General features: G+C 40.8%; 1 protein-coding gene across 3 annotated transcripts in view; it reads left to right on the forward strand.

Moving 5' to 3' along the window:
• The window catches only part of NR6A1 (nuclear receptor subfamily 6 group A member 1), a 233,442-nt gene that overhangs the window by 194,441 nt on the left and 21,367 nt on the right, over nucleotides 1–17,634 (forward strand). For all 3 annotated transcript variants that reach the window (XM_047830144.1, XM_047830145.1, XM_047830146.1), the window contains 2 exons: nucleotides 446–688; nucleotides 12,362–12,417. In XM_047830144.1, the coding sequence (XP_047686100.1) occupies nucleotides 446–688; nucleotides 12,362–12,417 (299 nt within the window). The remainder of the gene's footprint in view (nucleotides 1–445; nucleotides 689–12,361; nucleotides 12,418–17,634) is intronic.

The following is a 17,634-nucleotide window of genomic DNA, read 5'->3' on the forward strand; positions in this document are numbered from 1 at the left end:
CTGGGCATGGTTAAAACTTCTTCACTGGTTAAAAATTACAACTTTGCTTTAATGGATGTATGCCCTATGCTGGGCACTTACATACAGTATCAGTAATCCTTACCTTTCTGCAGAGTAGAAGTAATGGGCTGTGGCTGAGGAACGTTAGGGAGAGGGAGGAGTCGAAGATATCTCCCAAGTATCTGACCTGGATACTGGTCTAAGTCATGATGAAACCCAGGAGGAGGAGCATGAGCATGAGTTATTTTTTAGATAGGCTATATTTGTGTTATCTGCAGGTAGATGTAAGGATCTGTTCCTAAGGCAAAGGCTCTAAAGATGCCCCCTGTTTGCCAGTCAGCCTGGAAAGAGTGATATTCTTGATCTGCCCAGAGCAGGATTGCTTATTTTAGGACTGCAGGCTTAAAGGCATTATTTCCATGTGTTCTAACTTGAATCTGTTCAGTTTCTGTTCCAGATGATCGGGCTGAACAACGAACCTGTCTCATTTGTGGGGACCGTGCCACAGGATTGCACTATGGAATCATCTCCTGTGAGGGATGCAAAGGGTTTTTCAAGCGGAGCATTTGCAACAAGCGGGTGTATCGGTGCAGTCGTGACAAGAACTGTGTCATGTCTCGGAAGCAGAGGAACAGGTGCCAGTACTGCCGCCTGCTCAAATGCCTCCAGATGGGGATGAATCGGAAGGGTGAGTGGTGCTTGTGTCTCTACTACCCACCCTTCAACCATCACTGTATCTTAGTGTTAGCTATTAAGCCTTGGCGTTATTTATTTCCCAAGCCTGCACTGTGTGCCAGGTGTTGTACCATGTACTCATAACCCAAAAACGAGTCTGGTGTAGCTCCTGCCTACAGGGATTTCCCAGAATACGTAGGGAGAAAGACTGGTGAGATGTTACAGATTCTGTGAGAATGAATTCACAGGCTCCATTTGGCAAGACCCCAATTAACAATCAAGTCCTAACTGGGATTCATATACTCCACTAGTTCTTCTTTCAGAGCATAACAGGAAGTAGGAATTTGGGATGAAAAAGTAGGAAGGCAGTATGTCACTTGCATGTGATATCATTTTGTTTGCTAGAATCATGGTGTACTCAGAGGTTAGGCATGCCCAGAAATCTGCATCCAGGTTTGTGAAGAATGTGGGATTTGGGGGGAAGCTTTCTGAGAGCCATTGGCCTGAGATTACATGAATAAACCAATTTTCTAAGAGGATTAATCCAAGGGGCAGGCTTTAAAGAATGGATTGGTGTGGGGGAAAGCAGAAAGGCTACCTAGAAAATTTTTAGAGTCTGGAAGAAAGGTGTGAAGAATCTGAAGGAGGGGCAGAAAAAGTAATGTTACAGATGGGGAGACGTGGGAGAAGCTTACCTGATAGGAGTTGATAACGTACTGGATATTGGGCAGCACCAGAAGTTGAACTTGAAGATTTGGATTAATAGTAACAGCCCTACCAGGAAAAAAAAGTCAGGCTAAAAAGCAGCGTGGGGCAGAATGTTGACCTTGGCAGTGCATTGTTTGAGGTACCTGAGAAAGACACATACAATGTCCACCAAGGAATGTGGATATGTAGGAACTGAAGTGAAAAGTCCTGCCTTTAAGCAGAAGTTTGTGGAACTGTTTACAATCAGGTGGTAAAATTTTGTTGGTGGGTAAAAACCACCCAAGGAAAGAACTTGGATACAGAAGAGGAGAGGGCCAGTGTCAGAAACTCTAGGAGCGTTCTCATGGAGGGTGGACAATATAGTATAGTACAGTTCAGTAGAAAGCATAGAGGCAGGGGTTGGTGACAGATCAGTTCTGTGACCTTGGGCAGTTTGCTTTATGTCTGATGCTCAATTATCTTACCTTTAAAATCATGTGATAGTGAGTACTTAACCTTTTGGGAATTCTCTAGAGGATTAAATATGACAACGTATATAAAATACTCAGCGAGGTACTAGGGGTTCATAATAGTAGTGTGTTGGGGTGGGAGTTAGATTTAGTGAACTGTTCAAATTGGTTTTGTCTCATTAATAAGTGCAGACAACCAGATATACTTAACACTGGTTTTTATTTTTGTTTCTGTTTTTTTTTTTTAATTTTTTTTTTCAACGTTTATTTATTTTTGGGACAGAGAGAGACAGAGCATGAACGGGGGAGGGGCAGAGAGAGAGGGAGACACAGAATCGGAAACAGGCTCCAGGCTCCGAGCCATCAGCCCAGAGCCTGACGTGGGGCTCGAACTCCCGGACCGCGAGATTGTGACCTGGCTGAAGTCGGACGCTTAACCGACTGCGCCACCCAGGCGCCCCTATTTTTGTTTTTTTTAAATTATATGTGGGATCAGAAGAATCCTTTAAAAGCTTTCCTATCGGGGCGCCTGGGTGGCTCAGTCGGTTGAGCGTCTGACTTCAGCTCAGGTCATGATCTCACAGCTTGTGAGTTTGAGCCCCGCGTCGGGCTCTGTGCTGACAGCTCAGAGCCTGGAGCCTGCTTCTGCTTCTGTGTCTCCCTCTCTCTCTCTGCCCCTAACCCACTCACATTCTGTCTCTGTCTCTCTCAAAAATAAATAAACATTAAAAAAAATTAAAAAAATAAATAAATAAAAGCTTTCCTATCATGAAGAAAGGTAAGAAAGTTCTAAAAAAGGCATTTAGATAAATTAGGTCATTTATAATTTACTTATAATACTAATATTTATCAGATACTATGTATATCAGAAACTCTTCAGCACTTTCTATGCATTGTCTCATTGAATATGCACAAACCTATTATTAAATATTACCCTCGGTTTATAGATGCAGCTGGGAGAGGTAAAATATCTTACCAGTAGATAAGTTAGTGGTGATTATGTGGATAATAATTACTAAGTTGTAATTCATTATTAATCAGGCAGATCTGGTACCTAACCGTATAGACAACGTGCTGCTTTACAGCATCTACCATATTGGCATAGCTACTCGCATGTTGGAATGCCCTGTGTTTACTGGATGATAAATACCTATAATACAGCATTTAAATTGTTACTAACTTTGTCTGGTATGTGTCTAATCTCCTTTTCTGTCCGAATTGACTTCCTGTGCCTCAAGCATGCTTTGTATTATCCTGCCTGTGCTCAGGTTCTTTCCTCTAGCTAGAAGTCCTCTCCCTTCCACACTGGCCGTTTCCTCTTACAGAAACGTTTCCCAGCCACCACTGCCAAACAAGTAACGTCTTGAAGAGAGAGCCTGTGAGCATCTCTCCACTTTGATCTGATTTGGTGTTGGTCTCCAGTTTTCTCATCTCCCTTTTTTGTCCTCACTGTATTTTCTCAAAGCATATTTATGGTTGGCTTCTTATGGTTGGCTTCTTGACTGTTCTCTCTGATGATTCATCCTGCTTATTTAGTTGGAATATGAGACTCTGGACCTTCTAACCAAACTCTCCTGTTTTAGGGAAGAAGCTTAACTTCATAACTCCTATAACCATAGCCAGGAGAAGATGACACAAGGAATACTGAGGGGTGGGAACTGCCTTCCTTTGTCCCTTTGCATGCATTGCTGGATGGTTTAGTTGCCTTGCGAAGCTGCTTCTCAGAGAGAAACCCTGCCACCTCCTGGTTGGTGCTAAGAAAGCAGCATTTAAATTGCAGTTGCCTTTGGAATGTTTTTGGTTGACGGAACTGTTACATGGAACTGTGGTGTTAGCCATATAATTTTATGCATTTGTCAAAATGTAGAAATATACATCACTAAAGAAGTGAATTTTATTGTATATAAATTTGTTTAAAAGCAACAAGTTTATGGGGGGAAAGATAGAATGTACACTGTGATGAATGAGTCTAACTGGTATTACAGATAAATCACATGGGGAAATGGGGAAGGAAATGGGGAAGAAAGGAGCTGACCTTGGAAAATAGTGTTTCGACTCTATACCATAAGGCTGAAGACAAAAAGAATTGTATACAAACAAAGCTCTCTAGTTTATAAGTTTGTTTCTTTCAAGGTTATGGGTTAGGAAGTCTGTCACTACTTTATTTGTATACTGGAGTTGAACAAGCAGGTAAATATATCGTTGATAATGAGAGTCCATTTTCTCACATCAGAGGAAGAAGTTATAAATCAGGAAAGAGGAAGGCAAGAATGAAGCACCAATCTGGTGCAAGATTGGAAGTATCAATATGAACTCATGTTCAGAAAAAATTTTTAGAAGAACCAGATCTTGGTCTCCAAATATCAATAAAAGGAACCAGACTCTTTGAAGGAATGGGTTATTCTAGGGCTGTGGCAGGGAAAATATAAGACGAGCCTGGAGCATCAGTGGTGCCAGAAAGTTAGAATATGCTATCTATCTATCTATCTATCTATCTATCTATCTACCTATCTACCTACCTACCTACCTACCTACCTACCTATCTATTTTAATGTTTTTATTTCTGAAGGAGAGAGAGAGAGCATGAACAGGGGAGGAGCAGAGAGAGAGGGAGACACAGAATCTGAAGCAGGCTCCAGGCTCTGAGCTGTCAGCATAGAGCCCAACGTGGGGCTCGAACTCACGGACCGGGAGATCATGACCTGAGCCTAAGTCGGATCCTTGACCAACTGAGCCACCCAGGCGCGCCAGAATGTGCTATATTTTAAAAAGGAAGGGGCAAGGAGGGAACATTATCAAAAGCTCACAGAAGCTAACCTGAAAGCACTTCCAATAGCCAAAGTTAGAACAGCTTGAGCAACAAAATAACTATACATTAGTTTATAACTCAAAGAATAAAATATCCATGAGTTCATACTGATAAAACTAACTGAATACAGGAGTGACCATTCTTTCTTATAGAAGAATTCTAATTAATAAATGTAGAAGGCACGAAGGAAATAGAAGATCACCATTAAAACACAACAGTAGGGGCGTGTGGGTGGCTCAGTGGGTTGACCGTCTGACTTCGGCTCAGGTCATGATCTCACGGTCTGTGAGTTCAAGCCTCGTGTCAGGCTCTGTGCTGGCAGCTCAGAGCCCGGAGCCTGCTTCTGATTCTGCGTCTCCCTCTCTCTCTGCCCCCCCCCCCCCCCCACCACCACTCATGCTCTGTCTCAGAAATAAACAAACATTAAAAAAAATTTTTTTTAAACACAACAGTAATCATTGCTGCAGGCAGGATCCATTTATGGATGCTAAAATAGAGAGCATAGTTTTAAATAGAAACAGAGTATTTGCATAGCCCCAGAATATTTAGTAATTACAAAGGGGAAAGTAATAAGTTTCAGTAGAGAATTCTGACAGATACCATTTTAGCCAAGCAAGGTCAGTATCACCAGTATATTTACACATATACCCCCCTGATATTCTACAGTAGGGGCACAGATACACATATATACACCCAGGGATGGATCATTCCCAATCTACTTATGGGAAAACAGGGCAACCCAAATTGAAAGACATTCTTCAAAATACCTGACATACAGAATACTCTCCAAAAGTATCATTGTCACAAAAGACAAGGCAAGACTAAGAATGATTGGAGGAAACTACGGAGACATGACAACTGTATGCAGTATGGGATCCTAGATTGGATTCTGGAACAGAAGGGAACATCAGTGGGGAAATCTGAATAAAGTTTATATTTTGGTCAACCATACTATGCCAAAGTTAATTTCTTCGTTTTGATGAATAGTCTGTGCTTTGTAAGATGTTAACAGACAGGGAAGCTGGGTATAGAGTATATGGGGTTTCTATGTACTAGTTTTTTTGCAACTCTTTTGTAAGTCTAAACTTACTTCAAAATTTGAAAACTTGTGTTCAAAAAAACTCAACCGCCATGTATGAGCCAGCCCTCTCTTGTCCCCTGTCTCTAAACATAGATATCTCTTCATATATGGAATTCGACTGGTCAGGAAATTAATTAGCAAAGCAGTGAGGGAAATTTAAATAAGGATAGTGAGTGGAGGCTGGGCCCCATCTGTCCCTCTTCACTACCCAGCCCATTACCTCCCAAGCATTACCTCCTCACCCATCTTGCAGCCTTCAGGATAAATTCTGGCTTTTCAGAGTGATTTTCAAAGCCCCTCTGACTCTAGCATCAGCCACTTCCTCCCTTCCCTTCTCCCTCTGCTGCTCCCCACACAGTTCGCATTCCATCCTAGTTCTCCAAAAACTCAATGATGGTTCACGTTTGGAGGACTTCGCACATGTAGTTTCATCGTCCCTAGAATGGTTTATCCCCATCTCCTCACCTGGTTATATATACTTTTCTTTGGAGGCTAAGCTTTTGTTTGTAACATCCTCTAAGCAGCATTCTCTGATACCACCTCTCACCGGAAAGATGACCCTCCTTGACTTCCACAGCCCCTTTTGCCCTCTGCCGTAGCCCCGATCATCTTGTGCTATCTTTGTCTCTTAACTTCTCTGTTCCCACCATTTAGACAGTGTGCCCCTTAAGAGCCATGGCCAAGTCCCGCTTTCCTTGTGTCCTTCAGCGGATTTCCCAGTTAGGTAAGATGCTTTCTGGTTTGGTGGATTTACTCTGGTAGGGGGACCAGGGCACAAAACAGGATGGGGGAAATATTGTTAGTCTCATCGGAGGAAAGAGGAAGTTACACTGAGCCTTATGAGAAAATTTATGTCAGTTAAGAATCGTGAAAGAAAATTATGTGAGAAAATTTAGAATTCCTTAACTTTGTTGTCTCGTAACTTATTAGTTAACTGGTTAAAAAGTAAAAAGGTTAAGGAAAACTTGGAGAAGGTGATGTGGGTAGAATGGCATTGTGAGAATAATCCTGTGGCATTGCCATACTGCTTTATCAGGATAAAAATGGAGCACTGAGAAATCTCAAGGAAAGAATAATTGAGCAGAATCTTGAAGGCATAGAAGTTCAAGCTCCTTATAAAATTAAACAGCTATTATTTGTTTATGATTTTATTTATTTATGATTTTATTTTTAAGTAATCACACATAACATGGGGTTTGAACTTGCAACCCCAGGATCAAGAGTCGCATCATGCTCCACTGACTGAGCCAGCCAGGAGCCCCTTAAGAGCTTTTTAAAAACCACTCCTCTCTTCCTTTTCTTCAAGAAGGAGAAAGAGAGAGGGAAGGGAAGGAGAAGAGAGAAAGAGAAAGAAAGGAAGGAAGGAGGCTGGGAGAGGAAGAGGGAGCAGAGGAGAGGGAGAGAGAGAAAGTGTGTGTGTGTGTGTATGTATTTTCTTAACTCTTTGGGAGGAAGTTACAGACATCATTCTTCTTTGTTTCTAACATGACCACAGTACTGTTATCAAAACCAGGAAGGACGTCTGGGTAGCTCAGTCAGTTGAGCATCCAACTCTTAATTTTGGCTCAGGTCATGATCCCAGGGTCATGGGATTAAGCCCCGTGTAGGGCTCCTTGCTGAGCATGGAGCCTGCTTAAGATTCTTTCTCTGCCTCTGAACTCACTCACGCTCTCTCTCTAAAAATAATAATTTTAAAAGAATAATAAAAAATTTTAATATGGCATAATACTATTATCTGATTAGCAAATCTTATTCAAATTTCACCACTTATTTCAGTGTCCTTTATAGCAAGGCGTTTTTTGTAATATAGGAGCCAATCCAGGATCGTGTATTACATTTAGCTTTTATGTCTCTTCAGTCTCCTTTACTTATTTATTTTTTTAATGTTTGTTTATTTTTGAGAGAGTGGTGGGGGGAGGGGCAGAGAGAGAGAGAAACACAGAATCCGAAGCAGGCTCCAGGCTCTGAGCTGTCGACACCGAGCCCAATACAGGGCTTGAACTCACGGACTGCAAGATCATGACCTGAGCCGAAGTCAGATGCTTAACTGACTGAGCCACCCACACACCCTCTTCAGTCTCCTTTAATCTGAAAGGGTTCCTCACTCTTATTTTGTCTTGAATAACATTGCCAATTTTGAAGAAAACAAGTAGAATATTCCTCAACTTGGGTTTATCAGTTTCCTCACAATTATGTTCAGGTCATGCATTTTTGGCAAGAATGCCACAAAAGCGATGATGTGTCCTTTTCGTGCATCATATCAAGGGGGCATGGTGTACTTTGTCCCATTATTGGTCATGTTAACTTGAATCACTTGGTTGAGGTGGTGTCACTTGGGTAAGGTGATGCTGCTAGATTTTCCCACCAGAAAGTTATTTTCTGAGTAGAGGCAACAATATGTAAAGAGGGAAAGCTGTGTAAAGCAGCATGGTATGTTCAAGGACTAACAAATAGTTCTCTGTAGTTACGGTGTAAATTTTGTGACAAGAGATGAAGATGGGGAACCCCAGAGGAACCAGATCATAGGAGTGTCTTAAATGCCAAGCTGGCAAGCTGGGATTTAACTCATAGACCAAAGGGAGCCACCAGTGGGTTTTGATGTAGTTAACTTTGTGTCTTACTCGCCTTTCTGCTTCTGGGTTTGGGTTGGCTGCCCAGGCCTAAGTGAAGAATGGTAAGTATGTGAGTTCCAGAACAGAAAAAGGCTTTGTGCTTCTTTTGAGCAGAGGTAGGAGAACCATAGCTGCTGCCATTCTTGGGCTTGGGACAAGAAGTGGAGCAAAATCCATCCCTGTTATCTTATATCTGGAAGCCCTTTGTTTTTATTTTTTTAAATCAGTATCAGTTCACCACAAGAAAGATTCTCAGCCCTGTTGAGAAACTTGCTCTTAGCTCAGTGTAACATCAAGGAGCAAGCACAGCTTTAGAATCAGAAGACCTAAACTGAAATCTCAGCTCTGTCAGTTCTTCCCTGAGTAGCCTTGAACAAGTCCCTTTTCCTCTGTGAGCTTCAGGTGTTTTCATCTCTAAACTACGTAGGATTGGGGCGCCTGGGTGGCTCAGTTGGTTAAGTGTCCAACTTCGGCTCAGGTCATGATCTCACGGTTCGTGGGTTCGAGCCCCGCATCAGGCTCTGTGCTGACAGCTCAGAGCCTGGAGCCTGCTTCGGATTCTGTGTCTTCCTCTCTCTCTGCCCCTCTCCCACTCTCTCTCTGTCTCAAAAATAAACATTAAAAAAAATTTTTTTTTCAAACTAAGATAGTAATAATGGGCACCTTCCAAGGTTGTTGTGAGGATCAAATGTGATACCATATATGTGGGTACATTAGAAGCTTTAAAATATGATCCAAGTTCTTGTTTTAAAAGAGGCACTGTGACGCATTCTATTATTTCACACACTTCAGGTAGTTTCATGCCATCTTGACAAATTTTACCATCTTTGATCAAACCAGTATTAATGTTTATATTCTTTTTTAAATCAAATTTTTTTATTTGTATTTTTTATATATTATTTTGAGAGAGCAAGAGAGCGAGTCAGCATGAATAGGGGAGGGGCAGAGAGAAAGAGGGAGAGATAGGATTCCAAGCAGTCTCTGTGATGTCAGTGCAGAGCCTGATGCGGGGCTCGATCTCACAAATAATGAGATCATGACCTGAGCTGAAATCAAGAGTTGGACACTTAACTGACTGGGCCACCCCAGTGCCCCAAATCAAAAAATTTTTTAAAATCAAAGTTAATTTTCCAAGGGAATTTTTATCATCTCGGTGAATGGAAAATCAGTATTTTTTTAGTGCCTATTAGGATACATGTATAATTGAGAGTTTATCTATGCACCACCTAAAATTTTGTTTCTCCCAATGGTATGCAGGTACAATGGGAAAAACTAGTTGTGGAAAGAAATTTGGGCTTAGTCTAATAGTTTGGGTGCCAACCTTAATTCTTCTGCTGTCTAGTTTCTGTTGCCATAAGCAAAATACTTCATTTTTTCTGAACCTTAGATTCATCTGTTCAGTGGGAGCAATACTAGTACTTTCCTCATGGGTTGTTTTACCCAGGATAGTACCTAAAACACAGTAGATGTCCATCATTCGTGAGTTTCCTTAGTCCAGGTGGGGTTGAGGGACAACATAAGCTTTTAAGTATCAGAACAAAATATTGGTGAGATGTAAATATTTAAGATTTGTGGCCCTCTAAACGAAAAGAAAAACATATTGAGTTCCTTCCTCACCTACAAGACAACTAAAATGTGTTTGGTACTGGATCTGCCAATGATCTTTATTATGTGAGCTGAAGCAAAGACATGGAGAACTCGGTATTGGAAATAGAAGTGTGTGAACACTGTCACTGACCCTGGAACAGCAGAAAAGGAATTTTAAGGAATTTTAGAACTTGAAATTAGGTTGAAAGATTGCTCCCAGACAAAAAGTAGTATGCATCTGGCTCTAATACAGGCTGCGTATGTTTCCCACTCCAAATTCACAGCAGCCTTGTAAAGCAGACTACGTTGCCTCCATTTTCCTGATGAAGATGTTAAGGCTCCAGCAAAGCTGAGAATGGAACCTTGGTGTTTTAGCTACTGTGTTTGTAGAAAAGAGGCTGGATAGAGGGAAGGATTAGTTACTAAGTACCTACTTTATGTGCCAGGCCTTATGCTTGATGTTTTAGTTATGTTATTTTATATGTAATCCCCACAATACCCAGTAGAATAGGTTCCAGTAGCCCCTCTATTCTTTAGTAGACTGAGGTTCAGAGAGGTGAAGAAACTTGTGTGTAATTACATAGACCAGGCAAAAACAGGATTTAGACCCAAGTTTGTCTAATTCTGAACTGTGTAATTTTTTAAGGATACCGAGAATGATATCTGCTTTAAGGAAAATGAACTGAGTGTTAGGCTTGGAACCCTCAATCCTGCCCCAAGGACTTTCTAGATTCTTAATATTATTTTTTTTGAAAGCAGGTATATTATTTTATACAGACAGACACACACACACACACACACACACACACACACACACACACACACAACAAAGCTTACTCACACATGATGCTGTTAGCTTATCTTCTGTTGTTAACATGGCCTCCTCCAAGCCAACCTTCACAGTGGCCATCGTAAAGATTTTTTGAAAATGCCGACCTAGGGGCGCCTGGGTGGCGCAGTCGGTTAAGCGTCCGACTTCAGCCAGGTCACGATCTCGCGGTCCGTGAGTTCGAGCCCCGCGTCGGGCTCTGGGCTGATGGCCCGGAGCCTGGAGCCTGCTTCTGATTCTGTGTCTCCCTCTGTCTCTGCCCCTTCCCCATTCATGCTCTGTCTCTCTCTGTCCCAAAAATAAAAATAAAACGTTGAAAAAAAAAAAAAAAAAAAAAAAAAAAAAAAAAAAAAGAAAATGCCGACCTGACCACATCCATCCTCTGCATTCCATGTCATCCGTGGCTTCCTCTGTTAAAGTCCATATTCCTACCCTGCCGTTAAAGGCTATCGGTGATTGGGCCCCACTTGGCCTCTCCAACCTCCAACTTCATCTCTTACTACTCTACTCACATGCACACGCACACACAAGCTTTAGCCAGGATGAACCACTTGGAAATTACCAGAAAGAATACTCCGTGCTTACTTTCAACTTGAAGCTTTTCTGTGTACTGTTCACTCACCCTTTTACTGCTTGCGTAAATCCTATTCATCCTTTAAGACTCAGTTCAGAAGTCATCTTTGCCAGAAAGTTTTGCCAGATACCATAGTATCTGAAGATCATAGAGATCAGAAGTTTCTCTTCTGTGCCCCCATATTAAGTGCTCCATAAACAGTAATGGCAATAGTATTAGTAGCTATTATGCCTAATAACACTGGTACTATTTAAAGGATGCTTTTTATTGCTAAATAACTTCTTCCTTTTGTGGAATCACCTGAATAAGAAACAATTGCAATGGGAACTCTACTGGATGCTTTTATAGGGAGAAACCAATCAGATCAAAATTTTGATTAATTAAAAAAAAACAAAAAACAAAGAACCTTTTCTCATCCTACACATTAGACTGCAACTTAGCCTGAAAACAAAACAAAATATCTAAAAATGGAAATGTTCTCAGGGTGCCTGAGTGGCTTAGTTGGTTTAAGCATCTCACTCTTTGATTTCAGCTCAGATCAGGATCTCATGGTTTGTGGGATCGTCGAGCCCTGCATTGGGCTCTGCACTGACAGAGCAGAGCCTACTTGAGATTCTCTCTCCCCCTTTCTCTGCTTCTCTCTCTCTCTCTTTCAAAATAAATAAATAATTTTTTTAAATAGAAATATTGTTTCTATCCCTCTCTTTAAATTTACTGAAGCCTTCAGATGCATCATCCTGGTGGGATATTTGTAACTGGGGGACTATTAATAAGGCTGTCATCTTTGTTGAAATATTAAACGTATGCATTGTGTACAGTGTGTGTCCATTGCCTTGGGGGTCCAAAAGTATCTGTTGCCTATGAGGTAGCCTAGAATAATGAAAAGAGTATATATACTTTCGGTCTAGAAAGACCTGTTTTTTAATCTTGATTTCACCAATTATTACTTTGTGCTTTGGGCCACATAAGTTCTCTTTTTAAAGTGCCTAGACTTGTGTGGGTATGCTTTGACTGTCTTGGCTTATGTTTCCTTCCAGCAATCAGAGAAGATGGCATGCCCGGAGGCCGGAATAAGAGCATTGGGCCGGTCCAGGTGAGTTCTAGGCCTCACTCTTTGTTATCCATCCTGGAAACCCAGGGCTCCACATGTTCCCATAGCTACTTATCCTTGATCCTCTCATCTCCTGCTGGGGGAGCCATCTTGTTTTCATTCCTGTAAAACTGCTTTTAGAGCCTGGTATGAAAGTACTTTGAAAATCTTAAATATGTAAGATAATTACTTAAAGCTCTTTTTGTGATTCCCTCAACCCTTCCCAAGGATTTCACAGGAAGTCAACTCAATTCTGGTTTTAAACCATCCAGAGAATTTTTTTATGTCATTAAAACAGTCTGGCAGAAATCAGTAAGATTACTTTGCCTTGTTTGTAGAGTAGGAATGATAATACCTATTTAATCTCACAAATATTATTAAGTACTTACTTTGTACAGGTCCTCTGTACTGTGAACTCAGTCTAGTGGAAGAGACAGATGTGTAAACAGACATTCAGAGAACAGTGAGTAGTAACAGGGGATACCTAGGGAGTACAGAAAAGAGGGACTTCTTTTCTGTTTGGATTGGAGCCATTGTTGGGGACTAAAGACATTTAGGGAAGGCTTCCTAGAGAAGGGAAAGTTTCAACTGAGTCTTGAAGGAAAAGGAGGAATTAGTTATGTTGGGAAGGAATGGGGATCCAAATATCTTGTAATACTGCTAGACAGAACAGAATGTAAAAAGACCACAAGATGAATCTTTAAGGAATCACAGGGAGTTTATTCAGTCAGGCTGGAGCACTGGGCACATGTAATGGAGTGGCAGAAGATAAGGCAAATTCCTTGAGTTTGGAATCTGTTCTCTAGAGAGTAGCCTTGAACTCTCTTTGATTATAGTTCCTTAGGTAAAGCCTTTGTAGGACAAGCCTACACCACTTTTTCTTACTTGCCAGCAGAAGAACAACTTTATGAAGGAAGAAAATTGGATCTGTGTATGACCCAATATGTAAATCCCTCAGGACACCAGTGGGCAGGACCATGCCTCAAGGATTATTGGTGTGGACCAAGAGGCAACCACCAAAAGCTTTTAAGGAGAGAGAGAGAGAGAGAGAGAGAGAGAGAGAGAGAATATCAGATTTGCATTTTAGAAAGATCGTTCTAATAGTAGAAATGGTTTGTGAGGAGCTGAGTAAGTGCCAGTGAAACTGGGGGCAGAGAAAAAGCAATTCAGAGGGTTTTACAGAAGTCTAGCCAAGAGATATAGATAGTGGTTTTAAGTAGGGCAATGATAGTATAGATTGAAGGGGAGAGAATAGATTCAAGAGATATTTAATAGGTAAAATTGGTAGGATTTATCTAATTGAATATGAGGGAATATGAGAGAAAGACAGGAATTCAGTCATTTTGAGACATACGCTGATGATATATGGAGCATTTCCTATCACATGAACTCATTATGAGTTCGTGTATGCACTCAATTGGGGTGTGGGTGTATGCTGTATTCATTCTGTCTTTTTATTAATCCAATATTTATATTCATGTTATTCAAATCATATCTGTTTCTTGAAAGTCAGTTTGATTTATTTTGGCCTATACATAGGTATTCTGTGTGTGTGTGTTAAAAAAACATAACGTGAAATTAACAAATTAAGTATACAGTACAGTATTATTTACTCTATGCACATTTTCATCTATATATAGAGCCTTTTCATCTTATGACTGAAACTTTATACTCACTGAGCAGCAACTCCTTATTTCCCCCTCTCCCCATTCCCTGGCAACCACCATTCTACTTTTGCCTTTCTAGGAGTGTGGCTACTTTTGATACCTCATGGAATCATGCAGTATTTGTTTTTCTGTGACTTCCTTATTTCACTTAGCGTATTGTAGCATATGACAGGATTTCTAAGGCTGAATAATATTCCATTGTAGATATATACCATATTTTGTTAATTCGTTCATCTGTTCAGTGGATATTTAAGTTGTTTCCAGCTCTTGGCCTTTGTGAATAATGCAGTGAACATGGAAGTGCAAATCTCTCTTTGAGATCCTGATTTCAGTTCTTTTGGATAAATACCCAGAAGTGGGATTACTGGCTCATATGGTGGTTTTATTTTTAATTTTTTGAAAAACCTTCATACTGTCTTCCATAGTGGCCACAACCATTTTCCATTCCCACCCAGCAGTGCACAAAGGTTCCAATTTTCTGCATCTTCTCTAGTACTTTTAATTTTCTGTTTTTTTCTGTTAATGTCATTCTGGACAGGTGTGAGGTTTTAATTTGCATTTGTCTGATTGGTGACATTGAGCATCTTTTCATGTATTTGTTGGCTATGCTGTTTATATGTCTTTGGAGAAGATTTTTTGGGTCTGTTCTTGTCTATTCAAATCTTTTGCTGCCCCCCCCCCATTTTTTTTTTGGAGAGAGAGAGAGAATGCATGTGAACATAAGCAGGGGAGGGGCAGAGGGAGAGGGGGAGAGAGAGAGAGAGAGAGAAAGAGAGAAAGAGAAAGAGAGAATATCCTAAGCAGGCTCCATGCTCAGTGCAGAGCTCAACGTGACAAGAAGCCTTTTCTCTGTTTTCTTTTAAGAGTTTTACAGTTTCAGGTCTTACATTTAAGTCTCTAATCCATTTTAAGTTGATTTTTGTATGTAGTATAAAAGATCAGAATCTACTTTCATCCTTTTGCATATGAATATCTAGTTTCCTTATACCACTTGTTGAAGAGACTATTGTTGTGTAGCCTTGGCAGCTTTGTCAAAGATCTTTTGACTCTACATATATGGGCTTATTTGGGGGCTCTCTGTTCTGTTCCATTGGTCTATAGTCCTGTCCTTATGCCAGTACCATGCCATACTGTTTTGGTTGCTGTAGCTTTGTAATATGTTTTGAAAACAGGAAGTGTAGGGGCGCCTGGGTGGCGCAGTCGGTTAAGCGTCCGACTTCAGCCAGGTCACGATCTCGCGGTCCGTGAGTTCAAGCCCCGCATCGGGCTCTGGGCTGATGGCTCGGAGCCTGGAGCCTGTTTCCGATTCTGTGTCTCCCTCTCTCTCTGCCCCTCCCCCATTCATGCTCTGTCCCTCTCTGTCCCAAAAATAAATAAACGTTGAAAAAAAAAAAGAAAAAAAAAAAAAAAGAAAACAGGAAGTGTAAAGGCCTCTAGCTTTGTTGGTTTTTGTCAGGTTGTTTTGGCAATTTGTGGTTCTTTGTGTTTCCATATGAATTTTGGGACTTTTTTTTTCTATTTCTGCAAAAAATGCCATTGGAATTTTGATAAGGATTATACTGAATCTGTAGATCACCTTGGATCCTATGGACATTTTAACAATATTGTTTTTTAATCTGTGAACACAGGCCGTCTTTCCATTTATTTATATCTTTAATTTCTTTCAGCGGTATACAAGTCTTTCATCCCTTTAATTATGTTTATTCCTAAATATCTTGTTCTTTTTGATACTATTGTAACTGAGATTGTTTTCTTAATTTCCTTTTCAGATTTATTGTTAGTATATAAAAATGCAACTGATTTTTGTATATTGATTTATTTTTTATCCTGAAACGTTGCTGAATTCTTTTTTTTTTTTTTTTTTAAGTTTATTTTGAGAGAGAGACAGAACAAGTGGGGAAGGGGCAGAGAGAGAGAAAGAGAGACAGAGAGAATCCCAGGCAGGCTCTGCACTGTCAGTACAAAGCCCAGTGCTGGGCTCGAACTTATAAACCGTGAGATCATGACCTGAGCCAAAGTCAGATACTTAACTGACTGAGCCATCCAGGTGCTCCTGCTGAATTCTTTTATTAATTCTAAGTTTTCTGTGTGGAATCTTTAGAGTTTTGTATTTACAAGATCATGTCATCTATAAACAGAGGTAATTTACTTCTTTCTGGTTTAGATTTTTTAAAAATTTCTTTTACATGCCTAATTGCAACGGCTAGGACTTCTAATACCGTGTAAGGAGAAATGGCGAAAGTGGGCATTTTTGCTGTAATCCTGATCTGAGGAAAAAAGCCCTTAGTTTTTCATTATTGAGTAATGATATTAGCTGTGGGCTTTTCATGTGTGGCCTTTATTTGTAGTCATTCTTTTTGTATTTAGATGCAGCAGAAAGTTTATCCACTGGGAATAATTCTTTTTTTTTTTTTTAATGTTTATTTATTTTGAGAGAGAGTGAGAGCACAAGCAGAGGTGGGGCAGAAAGAGAGAGAGAGAATCCGAAACAGGCTCCATGCTCTCAGCACAGAGCCAGACATGGGGCTTGATCTTCTAAACCGTGAGATCATGACCTGAGCAGGAATCAAGAGTTGGACGCTTAACCGACTGAGCCACCCAGGCGCCCCGGGAAGAATTCTTAAGCATTTCCTCAATGAAGAATCTTCCTCAGTATTACCCAATGACTTTTGAGTACTCTTCTCCCACCATGCCAGGGCTTTTCAGTCGCTTATGTCTCTAGACCCTATGTTCTCTCTAGAATTGAGGTAGCTGATGCTCAGAGAAAGATTCCTATTTCATCTCTCGTTACATTTGACATTTTGCTACTAGGCATATAATTTCCTCTTTTGTCCTTTACTTTTTTAGATGATCTGTTAGGAAGAGAAAGCTGTGATCTCCAAGTGCTTAATTACAAGGGATAGAATTGAGCAACTGTTGTGCACTTGCACCTCATAACTTTATCTTAGATCAACCTCCCAAGTCTGTCTGGCTCAGTTTTGCACCCTGTGAGGGAATCCTGAACTGTGAAGGAGGTGGTGTTATCTTCATTTTACAAGTGAGGGAACTAAGGCTCAGAAAACTTGAGTGACTTGCCCAACAGTGAGCACCCAAGTAGAAAATGACAGATGAGGTCTGAACCTAGACGTAAGCACTGCTGGTGTGTTCCATCCCCTTAATGCATCACTGATGGCCTAGTGTACTCTGGGGCCCATAGGAAGAGACAGATACAGTACACCTTTGTCTCCCAGCTGGAACCAGTCTTACTGACTGGTTGTTCTCACCTCGCTCAAGTACTTCCATGCCCTCTAAGCTTGATCTTCCTTCCTCTCACTGCCATCACTGAGCCTGCTTCAGTCAGGGTGTCACTAAATGTCTTACAGTTTGATGGCACCTTTTGTCTTCACATGTCTTTTTTTTTTTTTTTTTTAATGTTTATTTATTTTTGAGAGAGAGAGACAGAGACAGAGCACAAGTAGGGGAGGGGCAGATAGGGAGAGAGACACAGAATCCGAAGCAGGCGCTAGGCTCTGAGCTGTCAGCACAGAGCCTGGTGTGGGGCTTGAACCCACAG

The sequence above is a fragment of the Prionailurus viverrinus genome, chromosome D4 (genome assembly GCF_022837055.1).
Source record: "Prionailurus viverrinus isolate Anna chromosome D4, UM_Priviv_1.0, whole genome shotgun sequence".
In the NCBI taxonomy this organism is placed as follows: domain Eukaryota; kingdom Metazoa; phylum Chordata; class Mammalia; order Carnivora; family Felidae; genus Prionailurus; species Prionailurus viverrinus.